The sequence below is a fragment of the Coregonus clupeaformis genome, chromosome 29 (genome assembly GCF_020615455.1).
Source record: "Coregonus clupeaformis isolate EN_2021a chromosome 29, ASM2061545v1, whole genome shotgun sequence".
In the NCBI taxonomy this organism is placed as follows: Eukaryota; Metazoa; Chordata; class Actinopteri; order Salmoniformes; family Salmonidae; genus Coregonus; species Coregonus clupeaformis.
In genome coordinates, this window is record NC_059220.1 from 49,735,555 (window position 1) to 49,760,900 (window position 25,346).

The 25,346-nt window shown below is 43.0% G+C and overlaps 2 protein-coding genes across 5 annotated transcripts in view; one reads left to right on the plus strand and one right to left on the minus strand.

The window, feature by feature from the left end:
• The window catches only part of babam2 (BRISC and BRCA1 A complex member 2), a 187,648-nt gene extending 176,450 nt beyond the window's left edge, over positions 1–11,198 (minus strand). Inside the window, exons 1-3 of the mRNA XM_041855638.1 lie at positions 10,930–11,198; positions 10,299–10,453; positions 4,415–4,491 (exon numbers count right to left, since the gene is read on the minus strand). Coding sequence (XP_041711572.1) covers positions 4,415–4,491; positions 10,299–10,435 — 214 coding nt within the window. The 5' untranslated portion in view covers positions 10,436–10,453; positions 10,930–11,198. The remainder of the gene's footprint in view (positions 1–4,414; positions 4,492–10,298; positions 10,454–10,929) is intronic.
• A 238-nt stretch (positions 11,199–11,436) lies between these two features.
• The window catches only part of rbks (ribokinase), a 100,255-nt gene continuing 86,345 nt past the window's right edge, over positions 11,437–25,346 (plus strand). Inside the window, exons 1-2 of one of the 4 annotated variants that reach the window (XM_041855639.2) lie at positions 11,437–11,538; positions 21,522–21,583. In XM_041855639.2, the coding sequence (XP_041711573.1) occupies positions 21,525–21,583 (59 nt within the window). In that variant the 5' untranslated portion in view covers positions 11,437–11,538; positions 21,522–21,524. The remainder of the gene's footprint in view (positions 11,539–21,521; positions 21,584–25,346) is intronic. The other 3 variants (XM_041855641.2, XM_041855640.2, XM_041855642.2) reach the window with 3 other exon arrangements.

The window sequence follows — 25,346 nt, forward strand, 5'->3', positions numbered from 1 at the left end:
TTATGCAGAGTGATACACACACGCACTTTGTGCGCCAGGGTAACACCGCCCATTTTCACAGGTGTTAAAGTTATTGTGGTCTGAAAATCCTAATCTCCACAAATCACACATTCTGCCAGCAATGTTGGTGAGGCTCTGGAAAGAACTTGCTTTAATGGGCACAGTTTGTGTCGTCCGTTGTGTGGAGTGCCACCACGATCTTGCACGCTATCGGCAGGCAGGTCCAGACACTGGCAAGGACCCCAAGGCCTTGCATCCTGGACAAAACAAACGCTCTTCCTCAGGCAAAAGAAAAGGAAAACATCAAGCAATAAAACAGTGCTGCCAAACTGCCAGGAACTGGGTCTGAAAAGTTCTCTCCATATAAACTCAGCAAAAAAAGAAACGTCCCTTTTTCAGGACCCTGTCTTTCAAAGATAATTCATTGAAATTCAAATAACTTCACAGGTTTAACCACTCGTTTCCCATGCTTGTTCAATGAACCATAAACAATTAAATGAACATGCACCTGTGGAACGGTCGTTAAGACACTAACAACTTACAGACGGTAGGCAATTAAGGTCACAGTTATGATAACTTAGGACACTAAAAGAGGCCTTTTTACTGACTCTGAAAAACACCAAAAGAAAGATGCCCAGGGTCCCTGCTCATCTGCGTGAACATGCCTTAGGCATGCTGCAAGGAGGCATGAGGACTGCAGATGTGGCCAGGGCAATAAATTGCAATGTCCATACTGTGAGACGCCTAAGACAGCGCTACAGGGAGACAGGACGGACCGCGGATCGTCCTCGCAGTGGCAGACCACGTGTAACAACACCTGCACAGGATCGGTACATCCGAACATCACACCTGCGGGACAGGTACAGGAACAACAACCGCCCGGGTTACACCAGGAACGCACAATCCCTCCATCAGTGCTCAGACTGTCCGCAATAGGCTGAGAGAGACTGAGGGCTTGTAGGCCTGTTGTAAGGTCCTCACCAGACATCACCGGCAACAACGTCGCCTATGGGCACAAACCCACCGTCGCTGGACCAGACAGGACTGGCAAAAAGGGCTCTTCACTGACGAGTCGCGGTTTTGTCTCACAAGTGTTGATGGAAGGGATTTGCGTTTATCATCGAAGGAATGAGCTTTACACCGAGGCCTGTACTCTGGAGCGGGTTCGATTTGGAGGGACCGTCATGGTCTGGGGCGGTGTGTCACAGCATCATCGGACTGAGCTCGTTGTCATTGCAGGCAATCTCAATCCTGTGCGTTACGGGGAAGACATCCTCCTCCCTCATGTGGAACCCTTCCTGCAGGCTCATCCTGACATGACCCTCCAGCATGACAATTACATTTACATTTTAGTCATTTAGCAGATGCTCTTATCCAGAGCGACTTACAGTTAGTGAATACATTTTTTTTTTTATACTGGCCCCCCGTGGGAATCGAACCCACAACCCTGGCGTTGCAAACGCCATGCTCTATCAACTGAGCTACATCCCTGCCGGCCATTCCCTCCCCTACCCTGGACAACGCTGGGCCAATTGTGCATCGCCCATGAGTCTCCCGGTCGCGGCCGGCTGCGACAGAGCCTGGATTCGAACCAGGATCTCTAGTGGCACAGTTAGCACTGCGATGCAGTGCCTTAGACCACTGCGCCACTCAGGAGCCACCAGCCATACTGCTCGTTCTGTGTGTGATTTCCTGCAAGTCAGAAATGTTGGTGTTCTGCCATGGCCAGCGAAGAGGCCTGATCTCAATCCCATTGAGCACGTCTGGGACCTGTTGAATCGGAGGGTGAGGGCTAGGGCCATTCCCCCCAGAAATGTCCGGGAACTTGCAGGTGCCTTGGTGGAAGAGTGGGGTAACATCTAACATCAAGAACTGGCAAATCTGGTGCAGTCCATGAGGAGCACTGCAGTACTTAATGCAGCTGGTGGCCACACCAGATACTGACTGTTACTTTTGATTTTGACCCCCCCTTTGTTCAGAGACACATTATTCCATTTCTGTTAGTCACATGTCTGTGGAACTTGTTCAGTTTGTCTCAGTTGACAGTGAGAGGACGTTTCTTTTTTTTTCTGAGTTTATTTTATGTGATTATAGGCACTTTTGGAAATTATTAAGGGTACATTACTCGGTCAATCTATTAACTTATTTGCACACAAATAAACTTGACCTTGGATAAAATACTGAAACAATGAAAAAATACATAGAAAAAGGTGTATGGATGCCTATTTAAATGTGGGCTTATTAAAAAGACAATGAACAGAATCAGAAGTAGGCTTAGTAAAGAAAAATACATTGGGATTTTTACTATATATTTTAAAGAGAAAGGGAGATACCTAGTTAGTTGTACCACTGAATGCATTCAACTGAAATGTGTCTTCCGCATTTAACCCAACCCCTTAGATTCAGAGAGGTGCGGGGGGCTGCCTTAATCGACATCCACGTCATTGGCGAACGGGGAACAGTGGGTTAACTGCCTTGCTCAGGGGCAGAACGACAGATTTTTACCTTGTCAAACCCTTTTGTATTCATCCAACAGTAGACTCATTTTATTTCAGAGTTTTATGAGGGGGAGAACACTGATGATCCAGGATTTTGAGGAAAGGGAAGTAGCCTACCCATATCCAGTCTTACTGCAGTGTCCTTACTGAATACAAAAAATAAAAAAGTGTATCCCAGGGGTATTCAACTCTTACCCTACGAGGTCCGGAGCCTGCTGGTTTTCTGTTTTCCCTGATAATTAATTGCACCCACCTGGTGTCCCAGGTCTAAATCAGTCCCTGATTAGAGGCGTACAATGACAAAAAGCAGTGGAACTGGCTTTGAGGTCCAGAGTTGAGTTTGAGGGCTATATGCCATTGTGTGCTAAAGGGCACAGAATAGCCTGCACCAGCCAAATGGAATCACTTTCAGTGGCACAGTCCCATACGGACTGATTCAGTATTTGCATTTTACTCAGTCATGATCTTACATCTTTAAATCGTTTGCCAAAGCCTCTGCAAAATGGTTAAGCATCTGTTGGAATGACGCAGCCCAGGGAGAATTGGTCGTTGCAAATTCAAAACCAGGAAACAATTTGCCTCAATAACTCCTGTTGTTTTTGCACCCATTGACCTGTAGAAAGGTAGAGAATAATAGTCTATACTTCCCTACAGTTTTTCCCTACAGTTTTGCTTTTGAGCTGTGGGGCCTACCTCTTGTGGCTATTTGTGTTGTAGGCTATATAACCTCTTTATTCACATATGCCAAACACAAAAACCTTCTTCCTGGTTTTACAACCTATTCCTGGGCTAATAACAATATATTATCATTTGTGTGTGTGTGTGTGTGTGTGTGTGTGTGTCTCATGACTCACGGCCATTCCAGGAACACCAAATTACAATCATTCCCACCAAAGATATAATCATTTCAAAACATCTTGTGGGTGCATGGAGGCATTTTTGGAGCCAACCTCATAAGGAAAACTCATTGTAATGAGTTATTCAAGTGATAATGCCCTCGAAGCCGGTGTTTGGAGGATATATTGGCACGGTTTGCCGGCCCTCGACAACACCTGTGCCAATATATCCTCCAAACACCGGCTTTGAGGGCATTATCACTTAAATAACTAATTACAATGTCCATTTTAATTAATGCCAAACCCTTCCAACCCAGCAAAAAAACAATATTCCCTATAATATTAACTGAAGATAAACCATGCCACATCAAATAATAGCCTACTGATCAAGATTTAATTACAAACAATATTACAATATTTCTATTACAAAACAATAGTGTGTATTGGCAGCAGCTCTGCATCAGAGACAACTCCACCTGGTCTCATTTGAAAGCATATGATCCAAAGGCAAAGCTGTTCAGGAAGATTTAGGCTTTCAAATGTTAGCGTAGACAGGGGATATGGCATAAAAAAAACATGAGATTGTTTCTTCCATTAAAAATCCATATTGATTTAAATCTTTCTTCAGCATCTGTGCAAGTTATCCGTTTGCAAAGAAGCACAGCTGATCAGTAAATCTGTCCCCAACCAAGTGACAGTTTGCTGATTATATTGATGTTTACACCAACTGCTGTATAACTTCCTCAAAAACAAAACTAGAAGCTAAAATCATGAGCTGATTTAGGGCCCATCTATCACACTGGATTACTAATATATTTCTGCCCCTAACAACATAAATCAGGATCGGCTCTCTCTATACACATGGACCGCGTCCCAAATGGCACCCTACTCCCTATTGAGTGCACTACTTTGGAGTGCACTATATAGGGAATGCGGTGCCATTTGGGATGCAACTATGATCTTAACAACAGAGCCAACCAGCCCTGGCCTGGTCTAGATGTTCATGGCACAAATGAAACAAACGCGTGTGAAAGGAGACAAATAGGGGAGAATAAGCTAGATGGTGGGAGCTCTGCTTACATTTCAAGGTTTCTCCAGCGTAGGGGATGTGCAGCTTGAATCGATCACAACAGGGCCCTGGAGTCAGAGATGTGCATCTGAAGAGATGGGGAAAGAGATGTCAAATTGGGTGTCAAATGAAAGCAAAGAGTCTATATTTTTTAGACATTAAAGGCATGTTTCATCCATTTTCCATCCTAAAAATGTGGAATAGGCCTAAGCAAAGGCTTTGATTTCTGCGGGGGGCTGCCTTAATCGAGGTCCACGTCATCGGCGCCCGGGGAGCAGATATTGTTGGGGGTTAACTGCCTTTCAAGGGCAGAACGGCAGATTTCAACCTTGTCGCTGGTTTGAATCCCCGAGCTGGCCTTTCAGTTACTGGCCCAACGCTCTTAACCGCTAGGCTACCTGCTAATTTGTGTACAGTGCACACTAGAGTTGAGTACACTATAATGTACTATACTGTACTCTACTTGACTATATTGTACTCTACTGTTCTATGCTGTGCTGTACTGTACCAGTGTTTCCGGTGCAGTCATTTAGCTGTTGCGCTGCGCCATTGACTCTTATCTCCCTCACTAACTTTAAGCATCAGTTGTCAGAGCACCTTACCGATCACTGCACCTGTACACAGCCCATCTGAAATTAGCCCACCCAACTACCTCATCCCTATATTGTTATTTATTTTGCTCTTTTGCACCCCAGTATCTCTATTTGCACATAATCTCTTGCACATCTAGCATTCCAGTGTTAATACTATTGTAATTATTTTGCACTATAGCCTATTTATTGCCTTACCTCCATAACTTGCTACATTTGCACACACTGTATATATATTTTCTGTTGTATTTTTGACTTTATGTTTTTTACCCCATATGTAACTCTGTGTTGTTTTTATCGCACTGCTTTGCTTTATCTTGGCCAGGTCGCAGTTGTAAATGAGAACTTGTTCTCAACTGGCTTACCTGGTTAAATAAAGGTGAAATAAAAAATAAATAAAGAATTGCTGCCACGGCAAAAAACTTTGGAACATGAAACAACATTTCTGCCGAGGCGCACATTGAAAATGCTAGAACCGTCCACATTTACTTTTCCTCTGCAAACAAAACTAGTAATAATGAAAAAGTTTAGTTTATTTATTTACCTAGTCAGCTTAGTGTGTTATAAGCAAGATAAATATTTCTCGAGGCGCATTAAAGTTACGATTGCCACAGGGAGGGAAACATGCATTCTGACAAGCTGTCAATGCACAACATTTCTTGCATTTGCGGGGAAAACAGCAGTTTTAATGGCCTTTGTTAAGAGGGGGATCCCAGCTTTCCATTCTTACTTTCTATATTTCTCAACTCCTGAATATGTACGAACAGCACCATTTTAAACCCTGAGATTTTAGCAACAGCATGATTAACGTTACCACTCCGCAATTCGCTGTGAGCGCATAGGGGAGAGTGGGGATTAATGTAACACGGGTCAATTGTAGCATAACTTGCAGTTAAACACCACCCAAAATAATGTTTGGGGAGTGACTTAAAAAATTGTGATGAGACAGATTCAATGTATAGTTGAGCAAGAGTAGTGGCAACCAGGTAAAGTGTTGGAGGGGGTGGTCATAAAATTAATCAATAGGATGCTAACTAGTTAAAAGATCACATTTGGAAACTAGCTAATGATTAGCCCAATAGGGTTATAGTCACAGCCGTGTATATTCCCTCTCAAGCCAATACCACGAGATCCCTCAAGGAACTACACTGGACTTCGAGCAAACTGGAAACCACATATTCTGAGGCAGCATTTATTGTAGCAGGGGATTTTATAATGGCAAATTTGAGGAAAACACTCCCGAAGTTCTATCAACACATTGACTGTAGAACTCGCGCTTCAAAAACTCTCGACCATTGTTACCCCCCCTTCCGGGATGGCTACAAGGCCCTCCCCCGCCCTCCCAGTGTAAAAGAGGGGGTGTGGTGGGGGACAATGCAAATAGTCCGGGTAGCCATGATTAGCTGTTCAGGAGTCTTATGGCTTGGGGTTAGAAGCTGTTAAGAAGTATTTTGGACCTAGAATTGGCGCTCCAGTACCGCTTGCCGTGCGGTAGCAGAGAGAACAGTCTATGACTAGGATGGCTGGAGTCTTTGACCATTTTTAGGGGCTTCCTCTGACACCGCCTGGTATAGAGGTCCTGGATGGCAGGAAGCTTGGCCCCAGTGAGGTACTGGGCCGTACGCACTACCCTCTGTAGTGCCTTGCGGTCGGAGTCCGAGCAGTTGTCATACCAAGCGGTGATGCAACCAGTCTGGAAGCTCTCGATGGTGCAGCTGTAGAACTTCTTGAGGATCTGAGGACCCATGCCAAATCTTTACAGCCTCCTGAAGGGAAATAGGCTTTGTCGTGCCCTCTTCATGACTGTCTTGGTGTATTTGGACAATGATTTGTTGGTGATGTGGACACCAAGGAACTTGAAACTCTCAACCTGTTCCACTACAGTCCCATCGATGAGAAAGGGGACGTGCTCAGTCCTCTTTTTTTCCTGTAGTCCACAATCATCTCCTTTATCTTGATCACGTTGAGGGAGAGGTTGTTATCCTGGAACCACACGGCCATAATAGCACAATTGGTTAGGGGGCCGTAAAACAGACACGAGACGTACAGTGCAGTCGACAAGTATTCAGACCCCTTGACTTTCTCCATTTGTTACATTACAGCCTTATTCTAAAATAGATTAAAATGTTAGTTTGTTACCCTCATCAATCAACACACAATACCCCATAATGAAAAAGGAAAAACATGTTTTGAAATGTTTGCTAATTTATAAAAAAAATGCTAAAATGAAATATCACATTTACATAAGCATTCAGATCCTTTACTCAGTACTTTGTTGAAGCACCTTTGGCAGCGATTACAGCCTCGAGTCTTCTTTAGGTATGACGCTACAAGCTTGGCACACCTGTATTTGGGGAGTTTCTCCCATTCTTCTCTGCATATCCTCAAGCTTTGTCTGGTTGGACGGGGAGCGTCGCTGCACAGCTATTTCAGGTCTCTCCTGAGATGTTCGATCGGGTTCAAGTCCAGGCTTGGCTGGGCCAGTCAAGGACATTCACAGACTTGTCCCGAAGCCACTCCTGCGTTGTCTTGGCTGTGTACTTAGGGTCGTTGTCCTGTTGGAAGGTGAACCTTCACCCCCAGTCTGAGGTCCTGAGCACTCTGGAGCAGGTTTTCATCAAGGATCTCGCTGTACCTTTCTCCGTTCATCTTTTCCTCGATCCTGACTAGTCTCCCAGTCCCTGCTGCTGAAAAACATCCCCACAGCATGATGCTGCCACCACCATGCTTCACCGTAGGGATGGTGCCAGGTTTCCTCCAGACGTGACGCTTGGCATTCAGGCCAAAGAGTTCAATATTGGTTTCATCAGACCAGAGAATCTTGTTGCTCATGGTCTGAGAGTTCTTTAGGTGCCTTTTGGCAAACTCCAAGCGGGCTGTCATGTGCCTTTTACTGAGGAGTGGCTTCCGTCTGGCCACTCTACCATAAAGGCCTGATTGGTGGAGTGCTGCAGAGATGGTTGTCCTTCTGGAAGGTTCTGGAAGGTTCTCCCATACAGCGGGATCTCACTGACCAAGGCCCTTCTCCCCCGACTTCTCAGTTTGGACAGTCGGCCACCTCTAGGAAGAGTCTTGGTTTTTCCAAACTTCTTCCATTTAAGAATGATGGAGGCCACTGTGTTCTTGGGGACCTTCAATGCTGCAGACATTTTTTGGAACCCTTCCCCAGATCTGTGGCTCGACACAATCCTGTCTCAGAGCTCTACGGACAATTCCTTCGACATCATGGCTTGGTTTATGCTCTGACATGCACTGTCAACTGTGGGATCTTACATAGACAGGTGTATGTCTTTCCAAATCATGTCCAATCAATTACATTTACCACAGGTGGACTCCAATCAAGTTGTAGAAACATCTCAAGGATAATCAATGGAAACTGGATGCACCTGAGCTCAATTGTGTCTCATAGCAAAGGGTCTGAATACTTATGTAAATAAGGTATTTCTGTGTGTTATTTTTAATACATTTGCTAAACTTTCTAATGTTTTTGATTTGTCATCATGGGGTATACTTTCCGAATGCACTGGGATATGGCAGGGTCTACAGACAATCACCGATTACAAAGGGAAAACCAACCACGTCGCGGACACCGACGTCTTGCTCCCTGACAACCTAAACACCACCTTCGCCTGCTTTGAGGATAATACAATGCCACCGACGAGGCCCGCTCCCAACGACTGTGGGCTCTCTTTCTCCATGGCCGACGTCAGTAAGACATTTAAGCGTGTTAACCCTTGCAAGGCTGCCGGCCCAGACGGCATCCCTAGCCGCGTCCTCAGAGCATGCGCAGACAAGCTGGCTGGAGTGTTCTTACGGACATATTCAATCTCTCCCTATTCCAGTCTGCTGTCCCCACTTGCTTCAAGATGTCCACCATTGTTCCTGTACCCAAGAGAGCAAAGGTAACTGAACTAAATGACTATCGCCCCGTAGCACTCACTTATGTCATCATGAAGTGCTTTGAGAGGCTAGTTAAGGATCATATCCCCTCCACCTTACCTGACACCCTAGACCCAAGTTTGCAGACGACACAACAGTAGTGAGCCTGATTACCAACAATGACGAGACAGCCTACAGGGAGGAGGTGAGGGCCCTGGCGGAGTGGTACCATAGAAATAACCTCTCCATCAACGTCAACAAAACGAAGGAGCTGATCGTGGACTTCAGGAGACAGCAGAGGGAGCACGCCCCCATCCACATCGACGGGACCGCAGTGGAGAAGGTGAAAAGCTTCAAGTTCCTCGGTGTACACATCACTGACAATCTGAAATGGTCCACCCACACAGACAGTGTGGTGAAGAAGGCACAACAGCGCCTCTTCAACCTCAGGAGGCTGAAGAAATTCAGCTTGGCCCCTAAGACCCTCACAAACTCTTACAGATGCACAATTGAGAGTATCATGTCGGGCTGTATCACCGCCTGGTACGGCAATTGCACCGCCCGCAACCGCAGGGCTCTCCAGAGGGTGGTGCGGTCTGCCCAACGCACACTGCCTGCCCTACAGGACACCTACAGCACCCAATGTCACAGGAAGGCCAAAAACATAATCAAGGACATCAACCACCCGAGCCACGGCCTGTTCACCACGCTATCATCCAGAAGGCGAGGTCAGTACAGGTGCATCAAAGCTGGGACTGAGACACTGAAAAACAGCTTCTATCTCAAGACCATCAGACTGTTAAATAGCCATCACCTGGTTACTCAACCCTGCACCTTAGAGGCTGCTGCCCTATGTACATAGAATCACTGGTCACTTTAATAATGTTTACATAATGCTTTACTCATTTCATATGTATATACTGTATTATACTGTATTTTTGTCAATGCCACTCCGACATTGCTCTTCTTAATATTTATATATTTCTTAATTCCATTCTTTTACTTTTAGATTTGTGTGTATTGTTGTGAATTGTTAGATACTACTGAACGGTTGGAGCTAGGAACACAAACACTTCAATACACTCGCAATAACATCTGCTAAATATGTGTATTTGACAAACAAAACTTTATTTGAAAGATGGGCAACCCCATGCTTCAGCCGATTTTTTTATAGCCACTATGCTGCATCAGTTGGGCTACAGGTGATAATGTTTCTATTGCTAACAGCATACCTCATCAGAACTAGACAGGTAAAAGCGAATTCACAACACACATCCGCCATATTGCTTTCACCTATCATATTTTTTTTTTCAAATTAGTGCACATGAATGAGAGGATATAAGGAAGAGAAACCACTTTAAACTATTGAAATGCACCACATAGTTTCATATCAAAGGGTCACAAACGGACATTGAGCAGAACGTACCCAGTCTTAAGGTCTGTGACGCGCAGGCAGTTGGTGGAGTCAAGGCCCACTCGACCATTCCGCACAACACTGCACAACAAGGGGCGCAGCTCAGGAGAGATGCGGTTCAGTGCAACCTCAGGGAACATGTTGTTCATCTTCCACACTCAGGTTCTCTGGAAACAGCCCAAGACAGAAAGCAAAGGGGCATGCCATCATTAGCGCAGTAGACACACCATTAAATGCACAATGCATTGACAGCTACAAAATACATATTATTGAGACAATGCTCTTTTAACAGTATGTAATGTATTCTGCAAGCTGTAACGTTACATAACTATGGTCAGAGTGTGTTAGATTAATCAATCACAGGCACTGACTTTTTGACACAGACAGACATCTTTCCAACACTAGCAATGTGCGAAACATAGCTAGCTACTATAATTGTATTTATGCAAACTCGAGTCAAATGAATGGCACAGAGGTAGCTACATTTCTTCACTAGTTTACTTTCATTTTGATGTCGTTAGTTAGCAGCTAACTACTTTTCCATAAGCAGTAGTGGGAGGTTTTCCCAATAATTAACTAGCAAGCTTGCTACATCAATTGCTGTCAAAGTCAGCCGATAGCTCAAAATGGGGAAATAGCTTACTTTATTGGAAATCCAAAAATGTTAACGCTTCAATTTTTACAGCAAATAATCGGTCGTCACTAGTTACCACAGTCACAAAGTTAAAATAATTATTCAAATTTCATTTTAAACCGAACCTTAACCACACTGCTAACCTTATGCGTAACCCTAACCTTGAATTAAGACAAAAAAGCTATTTTTTGTTTTCATTAATTTTTACGACAGCCAATTTTGATGTTGTGGTTGTGCAATGTAGCGGAAACCCAAATCTTCCGGTACATGTTTTTGGGGTCCTTTTCGGACCTCAAAGTCCATAGCCGGTGTTGCTTTTGCCTGTCTACAAAAGGCACCTTTTCATCCTCTGCAAATATTCTCTCCTAAATATTTTTGTTAATCCTTTTTTGTGTGTGTTATAATAATGATTCCATAGAATAGAGATTGTATTTTTAATTCGGTCAACAAATTTATTCGAAACACATTATACGAGTCAGAACTAGCTCAGCTAGAAATTCTAGAGCTGTCATTTTTTCAACGTGTAGCCAGGCACTACCTCAGTGGCAGCTACTGACCGTGCTAGCAATGCACTTTGGCCACTTCATAACAAGCAGCGAGAACAGAATTGGACATTAGGTAATGTGTTTATATCTGACATGTCAACATTATTTGAAATAAGTAACTTTAGGGCAGTGTTTTTTTGTTAGGTAGCATAGTCAAGTTTAATCAAGCAAGCTAATAACAGACACTTTGTACCAAATATGTTCTATCTGTGACTGTAGGACTCATAGCCAATTAAATTCAACGATTTACGATGGAGTTGGACAAGCAACTAGTGTGGCTTGACTGGAGCTCCGACGTCACATACAATTTAGTTTGTAAAAAAAACTAGTGATTTCAGCACCACGCAATTACATATAACATTGTTCTGGGGAATTGCGTGGTGAAATCAGTAGTTTTTTTTTTATAAAAACGTCATTTTGTGACGTCAGCACTCCGTGGAGTTGAGTTTAGTCGGCTATTGGAATAGTTAGCTACATGCAACCAATACTACCAATGTCTGACACAGTGCACTCTTTTCAGTCTCAGTGTGTGCGTTCGTAAATACACTCTGGCTATCTAGCTACTCCGATTTCAGAGCCCTCTCGTCTGAGTGTTCCAAAGCGCAGAATTACTAATGGATTTATTAACGCTTAACACCAGTTGAATATGGCCGGTGTCAGTAAACGTCGGCAAAAAAAAAGCATTATTAAATTGTTGCCAGCAGCACAGTTACAGTCACCAACGCTCTTGATAACAGCCTAACACTCTGCTAGGGCGAGTAAAATGGTCAGAGTGAGGTGTTCTCTCATTTGTGTCTGGAAGTAGCTAGCAAACTTGTCAACGTTAGCCAGTTAGCTTGACTGCAGTTGTGTGGTCAGGAAGCTCGGATCAACCCTTCTCCTCTGCCAGAGCGTCCAGTGTGCGCTCTGAACGTTCTGAATTTACGAACGCCAAGAGCACACTGAGTGTATTCTGGCACTCCAGATTTAATTTACGAGCACACCCTTAGTGTGGCGCTCATTTAAGTGATAATGCGCCTTCTGTGAGGATATATTGGCACTGGTGGTGTTAGACCCGAGACGAAGTCGAGGGCTGGCAAACCGTGCCAATATATCTTCCAAACACCGGCTTCGAGGGCACTATCACTTTTATACAACGGGTTGCCAACATATTCAAATAATGATTTACATATTTTTATTAAAAAGTTATTTTTATGTATTTATTCATACTATTTAATCCTTCCACAAAATATAGTCTCGACACAAATCTAGGGTTGCTACCCAAGCCGGTTGGTCGTTAATTCTATCTGTTCGGTTGCTAGAGACGCTACCCAGTCCTTCAGTCTTTTTGTTTTGTATCTATGGACGCGACCCAGTTGTTAGCCATACTGCTAGCTAGCCAACTACGTCTAACTTAGTCACGTCAAAAAGGGCATCCAGAATAACAGCAAAGTAGCCGCATTTGAATTTGTTCAAGCTGTTTTCTACTTACATTTATTTGGATACATCCATAACAATGAGCAAATGAGGTGCGATTTCGCCTGGCATAGAAAATGTGCTCACTCGTCAGGACACGTCCAGAGGAGCTTGCCAACAACACAGCTAACACAATCACTTCAAACTGAAGCTGGAAAGACTACACTTCGTTTCGTTTTACCTTTTTTCAATTGACATTTATTTTTATATATCCATAAAAATGCCAGCTGATTAATGATTTTCGACTGGCTGAGAAATGCTGCCTAACTGTCTGTCTCGTCCTGACACGTTCATTACTATGGGACAGCTGGAGATCGAATTTGAATCTTGAAAATGTTGGAGAGACAGACAGCAAGGTTTATACAAATCTCCGCTGTTGAAAACTAAAGGTTAGTCTAAAAGAAATGTGAGATAATGTCTAGATGCTTTTTATAGTGGAGATCAAGTTTATAAAGTGCCTGGCTGGTCTGATGAGACAGTGGATTGCGCAGTCTGATGGAACAGATTAAATAGGCATTTTAACATCATAGATTTAGCTGGTGGTGACTTGTGGAATAGACAGCGGCTGCAATGCGGTTTTAACTAATCAGCATTCAAGATTAGACCCACCCGTTGTATAATAGGCAATAGCAAACACTTGAACCATATAAGCTAAAGTGATGTTAATATTCTTCAACAGTGAGTGCTGTGTATGGCCTATTTCATGTCTGGTCCAAAGTTCATAACCAGCTACTGACAAGCTAGCCTCTATTGGCCTACTATGTGCAGTGGTAGCTAGCCAACTCTGTTTTCATGCTTGACAATGAACAAAAACACAGAAATAAGCACCAAGACAAGACTGGACCATGGAGATAAAACTAAACTGTCAATGGACTGGAACACCAGGCCACTGATTTGTGTCTAGAAAAAATAAGAATGTAATGAGAAACACTGATTAATTACCAACATGCCCAGACAGTGTGTGAATGGCTTGAATCCTTGGGGGAAACTCAATTGTGTTTTCTTCATTTCTTGCATACTCTCTCCTCAAAACAATTCCTTGGATGCAGTTTGATTAGGAGGCACAAGGAAAGGACAGATGATGTGAGGAATCAAATCAACAAAACAGCCTAAATTCACATTGGGTCAAACTGTGTCATTAATTGCCATTTTTGCATTGATCCCCTCTCACTGAGAAATTGTCATAACCTGATGGAGTGGAGTGAGTCCCAAACTATACTGAACAAAAATATAAATGCAACATATAAAGTGTTGGTCCCATGTTTCATGAGCTGAAATTAAAAATCCCAGAAATGTACCACACACACAAAAAGTGTATTTCTCTAAATAGTTTTGCACAAACTTGTTTACATCCCTGTTAGTGAGCATTTCTCCTTTGCCAAGATAATCCATCCACCTGAAAGGTGTGGCATATCAAGAAGCTGATTAAACAGCATGATTATTACACAGGTGCACCTTGTGCTGGGGACAACAAAATGCCACTCTAAATTTTTTTTTATTTTTTTTTATTTCACCTTTATTTAACCAGGTAAGCCAGTTGAGAACAGGTTCTCATTTACAACTGCGACCTGGCCAAGACAAAGCAAAGTAGTGCAACAAAAACAACACAGAGTTACATATGGGGTAAAAAAAAACATAAAGTCAGAAATACAACAGAAAATATATATACAGTGTGTGCAAATGTAGCAAGTTATGGAGGTAAGGCAATAAATAGGCTATAGTGCAGAATAATTACAATAGTATTAACACTGGAATGCTAGATGTGCAAGAGATTATGTGCAAATAGAGATACTGGGGTGCAAAAGAGCAAATTAAATAACAATATAGGGATGAGGTAGTTGGGTGGGCTAATTTCAGATGGGCTGTGTACAGGTGCAGTGATCGGTAAGGTGCTCTGACAACTTATGCTTAAAGTTATTGAGGGAGATAAGAGTCTCCAGCTTCAGAGATTTTTGCAATTCGTTCCAGTCATTGGCAGCAGAGAACTGGAAGGAATGGCGGCCAAAGGAGGTGTTGGCTTTGGGAATGACCAGTGAGATATACCTGCTGGAGCGCAGACTACGGGTGGGTGCTGCTATGGTGACCAATGAGCTAAGATAAGGCGGGGATTTGCCTAGCAGTGATTTATAGATGGCCTGGAGCCAGTGGGTTTGACGACGAACATGTAGTGAGGACCAGCCAACAAGAGCGTACAGGTCACAGTGGTGGGTAGTGTATGGGGCTTTGGAGACAAAACGGATGGCACTGTGATAGACTACATCCAATTTGCTGAGTAGAGTGTTGGAGGCTATTTTATAAATGACATCGCCGAAGTCAAGGATCGGTAGGATAGTCAGTTTTACGAGGGCATGTTTGGCAGCATGAGTGAAGGAGGCTTTGTTGCGAAATAGGAAGCCGATTCTAGATTTAACTTTGGATTGGAGATTCTTTATGTGAGTCTGGAAGTTGAGTTTACAGTCTAACCAGACACCTAGATATTTGTAGTTGTCCACATACTCTAGGTCAGACCCGTCGAGAGTGGTGATTCTAGTCGGGTGGGCGGGTGCTAGCAGCGTTCGATTGAAAAGCATGCATTTAGTTTTAAGATGTGCAATTTTGTCACACAACACAATGCCACAGATGTCTCAAGTTTTGAGGGAGAGTGCAATTGGCATGCTGACTGCAGGAATGTCCACCAGAGAATTGAATGTTAATTTCTCTAACATTCTCAACCACTTTCGATGGCCACTGGCATGCTGGATAAGTGTGGTCTTCGCGGATTAATCCCAGTTTCAACTGTACCAGGCTGATGGCAGACCGCGTGTATGACGTCTTGTGGGTGCCCATGGTGCCGATTGGGTTATGGTATGGTCAGGCATAAACTACGGACAATGAACACAATTGTATTTTATCGATGGCAATTTGAGGCCCATTGTCTTGACGTCCATCCGCCGCCATCACCTCATGTTTCAGCACGATAATGCATAACGCAATTCCTGGAAGCTGAAAATGTCGCAGTTCTTCCATGGCCTGCATACTCACCAGACGTGTCACCCATTGAGCGTGTTTGTAATGCTCTGGATCGACATGTACGACAGATTGTTCCAGTTCCCGCCAATATCCAGCAACTTCGCACAGCCATATAAAGAGGAGTGGGACAACATTCCACAGGCCACAATCAACAGCCTGATCAACTATATGCGAAGGAGATGTGTTGCGCTGCATGATTGGTTTTCTGATCCACGCCTAGGGCTGTTACGGTGACCGTATTACCGCCACACCGGCGGTCACGAGTCATGGAGGCGTTTAGTCACGTTAATTAGTCTTCTCCAAGCTCTGATGCTGCTGATGGTCATTAGTAGCTTACCTATCTTGCTAACTGCCTGGTACTCAGCACTCTATTGTCCCTCTAATCACTCTGACGTCAATGCAAAATGTAATCGAAATTCTAATCAAACACTTAATGAGAGCCCATGAGCTCATGTTGCGCAACAATTATATAGGCTATGTAATTGCGTGAGAAAGCAGAGTGATGGCCTCTATTAAAAAGAGGAGGATCCCATCAGCTTTCTATAGGCTTACTATATTTATTTCTCAATTTTCCTAATATTAAGCACATTGCTTCTCTTTACAACAGGAGTATAGCCTACCTGGCTGGCATTTAAAAAATTGACCACTGGAAAAAGCGTCCTCCATTCACTATTTAAGTGCATAGATGACATGTAACCCTAACCCTAACCCTGCCCATTTCGAGACAGGTGAATGATAATGGTCCATTCTAAATCAAAACAAATTTCACTCATATATTATTTAGTATATTTAAAGACAAGATTAAATCAAGAATAGTCTGATTGGTGACAATATTAACCAATCACTTATGAATTATATATTATCACAAAAAACAGAAATATCTTATTTACATAATTATTCAGACCCTTTACTATATGACTCGAAATTGAGCTCAGGTGCATCCTGTTTCCATTGATCATCGTTGATGTTTCTACAACTTGATTGTAGTCCACCTGTGGTAAATTGACAGTGCATGTCAGAGCAAAAACCAAGCCATGAGGTCGAATGAATTGTCCGTAGAGCTCCGAGACAGGATTGTGTCGAGGCACAGATCTGGGGAAGGGTACCAAAACAATTCTGCAGCATTGAAGGTCACCAAGAACACGGTGGCCTCAGTCTTAAGTGGAAGAAGTTTGGAACAACCAAGATTCTTCCTAGTGTTGGCCGCCCAGCCAAACTGAGCAATCAGGGGAGAAGGGCCTTGGTCAGTGAGGTAACCAAAAACCCAATGGTCACTCTGACAGAGCTCCAGAGTTCCTCTGTGGAGATGGGAGAACCTTCCAGAAGGACAACCATTTCTGCAACCCTCCACCAATCAGGCCTTTATGGTAGAGTGGCCAGACGGAAGCCACTCCTCAGTCAAAGGCACATAACAGCCCGCTTGGAGTTTGCCAAAAGGCACCTAAAGACTCTCAGACCATGAGAAACAAGATTCTCTGGTCTGATGAAACCAAGATTGAACTCTTTGGCCTGAATGCCAAGCGTCACATCTGGAGGAAAACTGGCACCATCCCTACTGTGATGCATGGTGTTGGCTGTGGGGATGTTTTCTAGCAGCAAGGACTGGGAGACCAGTCAGGATCAAGGGAAAGATGAACGGAGCAAAGTACAGAGAGATCCTTGATGAACGCCTGCTCCAGAGCGCTCAGGACCACAGAATGGGGTGACGGTTCACCTTCCAACAGGACAATGACCATTATCACACAGCCAAGACAACACAAGTATGGCTTCGGGACAAGTCTCTGAATGTCCGTGAGTGGCACAGCCAGAGCCCAGACTTGAATCTCTGGAGAGACCTGAAAATAGCTGTGCAGCGACGCTCCCCATCCAACCTGACAGAGCTTGAGAGGATCTGCAGAGAAGAATGGGAGAAACTCCCCAAATACAGGTGTACCAAGCTTGTAGCATCAAACCCAAGAAGACTTGTGGCTGTAATCGCTGCCAAAGGTGCTTCAACAAAGTACTGAGTAAAGTGTCTGAATACTTACGTAAATGTGATATTATTATTTTTATTTTTTAATACATTTGCAAACATTTCTAAAAACCTGTTTTTGCTTTGTCATCATAGGGTATTGTGTGTAGATTGATGAGGGGGAAAAAACTATTTAATCCATTTCAGAATAAGACTTTAGCGTAACAAAATGTGGAAAAAGTCAAGGGGTCTGAATACTTTCCGAATGCACTGTATGTTTTGATAAGGTTTTTATCAGAACTAAAGTGGGCAAATAACTTCTTAAAATTAAGCACATTAATCCGCTTTACAAGGGGTGTAGAGCCTAACTGGCATACATAAGCAGCACTTGAGTTTGAAGTTTGGGGAAGATAATTTTCACCATAGAAATGCACCTTAATAATAAAAGCATTACATGCATAATCGCATTTCCGGTCACTTTTGATAATGGTGTTTTCCCACTAATGGAACATTCATACTTACAGCATACTGCCGTGTGCGCATTGCTGCTCTTATAATGTGAAGAAATAGCCTAATAGTTTATCAACATTTTAAGCTATATTTTCTGATCTGTTGCATCAGCCTCATTGCGTAAAACAGTTTTTTTTTTATGCTAGTGGTTGTATTAATTTGGGATCTATCGCATCCCACAACTGTCCCAGACTATGTTTGGAATATTTATTTCTCGCACAGAATAGAATAGGGTCAACTTTTGTACTATGGGGGATAGTAGATTGACATAGGCTAATCCTTTTGCTCTTCGTTAGTTCTACTCATCATCTTGTTGGCTGACAAAAAGTAAATGTGGACAGTTCTTCCAATATCTTCAATATGCATCTAGGAATTGGATAAGGACACGCGCAGTTGCGTCCCGGATGTGTCTGTCTTCACTTGTAGCCTGTGAGAAAGACCCGATCACGTGATGGAGAGCCATGTAAGTGAGAGGTGCTTCGGAGCAGGGAGAAGGGAATTATCATTATTATATTCAGCCCAAGGGCACAGCGGCCACTGGCTGCAAAAGGCATGGATTTTTCTTTAGGGGACATTACAGCCACACAAAGGGGATGCCGCCGGGAAATTCGAGGCATTATCAAGTGCTTGTCAAATTGTGAATGAGAGACTTATGAAGTGTGTTCAGCCTGCGCAAAAAAAACAATGCAGAGCTCATGCCTTTCGTGCAAATTTTTCACGAGGTGAGATCTTGCATGGAGCCCCAGGCCGAGGGAGACAGTTATTTTGTGTTTCTTCCATTTGCGAATAATCGCACCAACTGTTGTCACCTTCTCACCAAGCTGCTTGGCGATGGTCTTGTAGCCCATTCCAGCCTTGTGTAGGTCTACAATCTTGTCCCTGACATCCTTGGAGAGCTCTTTGGTCTTGGCCATGGTGGAGAGTTTGGAATCTGATTGATTGATTGCTTCTGTGGACAGGTGTCTTTTATACAGGTAACAAGCTGAGATTAGGAGCACTCCCTTTAAGAGTGCTCCTCATCTCAGCTCATTACCTGTATAAAAGACACCTGGGAGCCAGAAATCTTTCTGATTGAGAGGGGGTCAAATACTTATTTCCCTCATTAAAATGCAAATCAATTTATAACATTTTTGACATGCGTTTTTCTGGATTTTTGTTGTTATTCTGTCTCTCAGTGTTCAAATAAACCTACAATTAAAATTATAGACTGATCATTTCTTTGTCAGTGGGCAAACGTACAAAATCAGCAGGGGATCAAATACTTTTTTCCCTCACTGTTTGAGTACCTACTTATTTGTTAACCGCTCAACACAGAATAGCCACATGTGCTCTCTGCCTCAAATCGTTTGGAGAAAATATCCTTTCAATTGAATCAGCTTTGTTTAATTGTACTCTTCATACTATAACAAAATATTAAATAATGCCATGGAATTCTAAGCAAATCTTGTCTGCTAAATGAAGTAGTGTAGCCCACAGCCATATGGCATAGCCAGATCAGGGCCTAACATAAGGACATCTCAGAGTATGCTATTCTGTTCTTCTGAAATATACAAAATTTTCTTCATATCATGTTTCTTTAGAACTGTCAAAAATTAAATAATGGATTAATTGTGAAGGTTTAGGCTATATTATATGGATTTATTAGACTTTTTTAAATGTAAATGTTCCAAAAGGTCTGCATCAGTGGCTTGTAGGCTATATGTGGAAGCCAGGAGATGCTAAATGTGTTTATGTTAATTAACGGTAAATTACTGTGAGACCGGCAGTTATTTGCTTGACAATTACCGGCTGACAGTTTACTGACCGCCACAGCCCTATCTTCGCCCCTCCCTTTTTTAAAGGTATCTGTGACCAACAGATGCATATCTGGGAGTACCCAGTCATGTGAAATCCATAGATTAGGGCCTAAGAATGTATTTCAATTGACTGATTTCCTTATATGAACTGTAATTCATTAACATCTTTGAAATTGTTGCATGTTGCTTTTATATTTTTGTTCAGTGTTGAAGCCAGAATGTTAGCCTATCATCCCCTCAGCTTTTACAAAAAAAAATAGATACAAAATATTTGAAAATATCTCAATTTCTGTAATATAAAGTAGGGCTAATTTACCCCCATCACATATTTTATAATTTATTTTATTGACACTTTTTTAAGTCATACACTTTCCATTTCCATCCTTGACCTTTAAAAAATGACACAACTAGGCCTAGGCTAATCTGCATGCATATATCACCTTTTGTGTCAGTTTAACCCAATGAGAAAGTAAGATAACCTAATCATTTTTTGCTCCCTATGTTTTGTCAAGAAAGACCAGGTTGTAGTAGGCTATCTGAGAAGTTGACTTAACTAATTATGCAAGTAAACCAGAATTTGAGAGAGGCCCCACTGTTTTGAGTGGTCGGACATGCTTGCTAAAATGTAATCTGCTGCAATAGGGGTAGCACATCTAACAGCCATGGCTGAAGAAGACAATATGCTCAGAAATGTGGGAGAATTTAGCCTAGCTGTCCTAGAGCCAGCGGCCAGGCTTTCCGAGCCTTTTACTGTTTAGGAGGAGATTTGAAGAGATTAACAGACAAGCATGAACTCCAATACACGCCAAGGATTGAATTAATTAAAGATTTTTCTGGGCTGTGTTCAGTCACGTGGTGCAGCATTGAAATAATCGCTGGGTTTAGATTGGCACCTGTCCCATTCTGAAAGAGCTGTGAATGCTCTATTTTTATCTTGTTCCAGTCCGTTCATGGTAATATGGCAAAGACTGAGTTTCTTTTGAGTGCAGTTTCAGGATGATAGGCTATTGTTGCTTGAAATGCCACTAGCAGTGAGTATAGGCTATGATTAGCCTAGGCATAGTTCAAAACATTTATGAAGAACCAGCTAATTCTGTCGAATGTTTTTAAACCCCACATTACAATTCATTTTTTCCTATACTTATAATGGCTCCAATTATAAAAAATGGCTTACCAGACTCCCACGACTAGCTTAAGTAACCTTTGTTGAAAAGTGTGTTGCTGGGTCAAAGGGGAAGCTATGACAAATTGAATAATTTTGTTTGTACTTAGAGCTAAGCTAAAAATTAACAAATCTAAAGTATCCGTTGCCTCCTGTGTGTCTCTCTCCAATAGACCATGACGGAGGAGGCTTTCGATGTGGTGGTGGTGGGTTCCTGTATGACTGACTTGGTCAGGTGAGTTAGTTAAGGTGTGCCTCACATCACTGAGAGAGGGAGTGGATCAGAACTTGCCTCAATGTACTTTTGGGATCTTATGGGAACATTTTGTAGAAAGTATTGGGTCACATATCAACAATAAATCTGTAGTTTGAGATGTCAAAATATTTCACAAGTAGTTATATTTCAAATATATTGTCTCGATATTTCACTTTATGGAGATTCGCTCAGGCAGATTCTTTAACGAAGTAGGATAGCAATCGCAGCGTCTGTTGGAGACAGACAGGTCGATTGGCGAATGAGGTGAGCCCCTCCTCTTCATAACACGCCCCTCGTGCTGCCTCTGGTCATTCTCGCCTCTCTTGCTTGCGAAGAGTTCTCTCTAACTCCTGAAGTTCTCCTAAGCATAACTAGATTTTCTGTCTTCCTACTGAACTGTTCTCTGGCGAACCGCGAGGTTGACGCTGCCAAACGTAGGACCCCAGATCCTGTCGATTATGTTGAGTACTGACCGAAAGTAAAGTTTTGATTCCGCTTTATTTAATTTTTTACTCCTCAGTCTCCGCTGGTAGCTAGCGTCACAGGCTAGCTATCTAGACTTGGTTAACCCACGCTGCGAGTCTACAGCTAACTTGGCTAGCTAGCTGGAAAGCTAGCTAACCCCACAAAGGACTAGTTTTAGCTCAAACAGACAGACAAGTAAGCACGCGCTTTCTCCGGCTAGCATGGTGCGAGCTAGCTAGGCTATCGGCCACATTTTCTTGGAGCCATGGAGCCTGCTGCCCCTGCTATGGAATGGAGGGAACCAAGCAAGACTCATGCCCCTGCCCAACTACCGGCACACCCACGCTGATGTTGGACAACACTATCAGGCAAAGACCCATACGACTTGTGTATTGTCTGCCTGGAGGGAGAGCGTCCAGCAGCAGCACTCACTAATCCTGAGTACTGCATGCACTGCAAGCGTTTCAACAGGACCACCCTTACTTTAAAATGGCAGGAGAAGGGGAAGGTGACCTCGTCATTGACAATGGCGAGGACATGGCTCACCTCATCCCAGAGGAGGAAGCCAAAAGACTTTCTTCCGCACTCAGCGGAGCTTCAATACCCAACCACAGATATGGGCTTATCGATGTCTGAAAACGGGCAGCATCCAGACTAAACATCGGCTGGCCCGAACCCGTAGGGTGTAGAAGTGCTGAAAGGGACTTCTTCGACAGGAGGAGGCTCCCCTCTCACACCACTCCGGGTAAACAACTCCTCCCAGTAGTCCTATCTTGTGTGGCAGAAGCCCAACGTAACTGGGACAAGCCCCTAACCACTAAAGTACAGACCAAGTACTTTAGTAACATGGATATTCAGGATATGGAGTTGGCCCCCAAGAGTTAAGTCGTCGCTGGTCAGCCACATTAATCCTTATGCCATGTCACAGACCGGCATCTCCCTCCCTGGGAAGGCGGTGCGCTTTTCCGCCTCCATCTTCCAAAAGGTTTACGTGTCTGCCGCACGTTCAGTACGGGCGTTCAACATCATGTCAATGCCGATTTGCTTATGGAGATGCAACAACTCCTAGCAAACGGTATAGCCAACCAGGGCCTATGGGAGGAGATCTGCGTCATTGCAGACCTCACCCTCCGAGCCTCCAGAGGCGCCATCAAAGGCTGTGTGCGCGCCATGAGCCTTGCGGTGGTGGGGGAGAGAGCCCTGTGTCTTGACTTGTCCAGCCTCTTGGACATAGCCGCGGGAAGTAGGGATGCTGGGGGTACTCCTCTCTGAACAGACATAAATAGCATAATCTTGCTACAGAGGATCAATAGCTTCTAAAAAAAAAATAGCTGTGTATTAAGTTTGATCACAAGCACTTACAGTCGGGAAGGCCGCAATTTGAGCAGCACGTGTGCCAAATATAGAACAGCTTGTTGCGTTGCGTCCATAGATATAATCCAAGGAAAGATTATGGAACCTCTAACACTGGCACTTTGACTGTTAAACTCATGGGTACACTAGCAATGGCTGCCAGTCCTGACTGGAAACTGCCCATCTATGGATTATATGTCTATGGTTGGTTGCGGCTGTCAGTTTGTCTTTCATAAATTTCAAAATACAATTGCGAGAAAAATGTAGACCTACCGTTTGGAAAGCAAATGCCTACTGCAGAAAAGAGAACTAATCTGTCTTTAGAAGCTAACTATTTTTTTCTAATATCTTATCTTGAGATAATGGCACCAGCGCATCGGCCATCATCGGCGAGTAGCCTATGCTTCATCTTCATCATTGGGTGAATCAGTGTCACTGGAACGTTTATTTTGTAGCCTATACTATATACAGTGCCTTCAGAAAGTATTCACACCCCTTTACTTGTTTCTAATTTTGTTGTGTTACAGCCTGAATTTAAAATGGATTAAATTGAGATTTAATGTCAAAGTGGAATTGTGTTTTTCGAAATTTGTACAAATAAAATGTAGAGTCAATAAGTATTCAAACCGTTTTTTATGGCAAGCCCAAATAAGTTCAGGAGTAAAAATTAGCTTAACAAGTTGCATGGACTCACTATTTTTGAATAACTACATCTCTGTACCCCACACATACAGTTAACTGTAAGGACCCTCAGTCGAGCAGTGAATTTCAAACACAGAATCAACCGCAAAGACCTGGGAGGTTTTCCAATGCCTTGCAAAGAAGGGCACCTATTGGTAGATGTAAATAACAGAAGCAGACATTGAATATCCCTTTGAGCATGGTGAAGTTATTAATTACACATTGGATGGTGTATCAATACACCCAGTCACTACAAAAATACAGGCGTCCTTCCTAACTCAGCCGGAGAGGAAGGAAACCTGCTCAGGGATTTCACCATGAGGCCAATGGTGACAGTTACAGAGTTTTTCATGTCTGTGATAGGAGAAAACTGAGGATGGATCAACAACATTGTAGTTACTCCACAATACTAACCTAATTGACAGAGTGAAAAGAAGGAAGCCTGTACAGAATAAAAATATTCCAAAACATGCATCCTGTTTGCAACAAGGCAATGAAATAATACTGCAAAAAAATTGGCAAAGCTATTCACTTTTTGTCCTGAATACAATGTGTTATGTTTGGGGCAAATCCAATACAACACATTACTGAGTACGGCTCTCCATATTTCCAAGCATAGTCGTGGCAGTATCATGTTATGGGTATGATTGTAATCATTAAGGACTGGAGAGTTTTTCAGGATAAAAAATAAATGGAATATAGCTAAGTACAGGCAAAATCCTAGAGGAAACTTGGTTCAGTCTGCTTTCCACCAGACACTGGGAGATGAATTCACTTTTCAGCAGGACAATAACCTAAAACACAAGGCAAAATATACACTCGAGTTCCTTACCAAGAAGACAGTGAATGTTCCTGAGTTGCCGAGTTACAGTTTTGACTTCAATCTGATTGGAAATCTATGGCAAGACTTGAAAATTGTTGTTTAGCAATGATCAACAACCAATTTGACAGAACTTAAAGAATTTAAAAAAGAATACTGGGCAAATATTGTACAATCCAGGTGTGCAAAGCTCTTAGAGACTTACCCAGAAAGACTCACAGCTGTAATCGCTGCCAAAGGTGATTCTAACATGTATTGACTCAGGAGGTTGAATACTTATGTAAGATAGATATATTAGTGTTTTATTTTCCATAAATGTTATTTTGGGTAGATCGTTGACAAAAAATGACAATTAAATACATTTTTATCCCACCTCGTAACACAACAACATTTTGAAAAAAATCAAGGGGTGTGAATACTTTC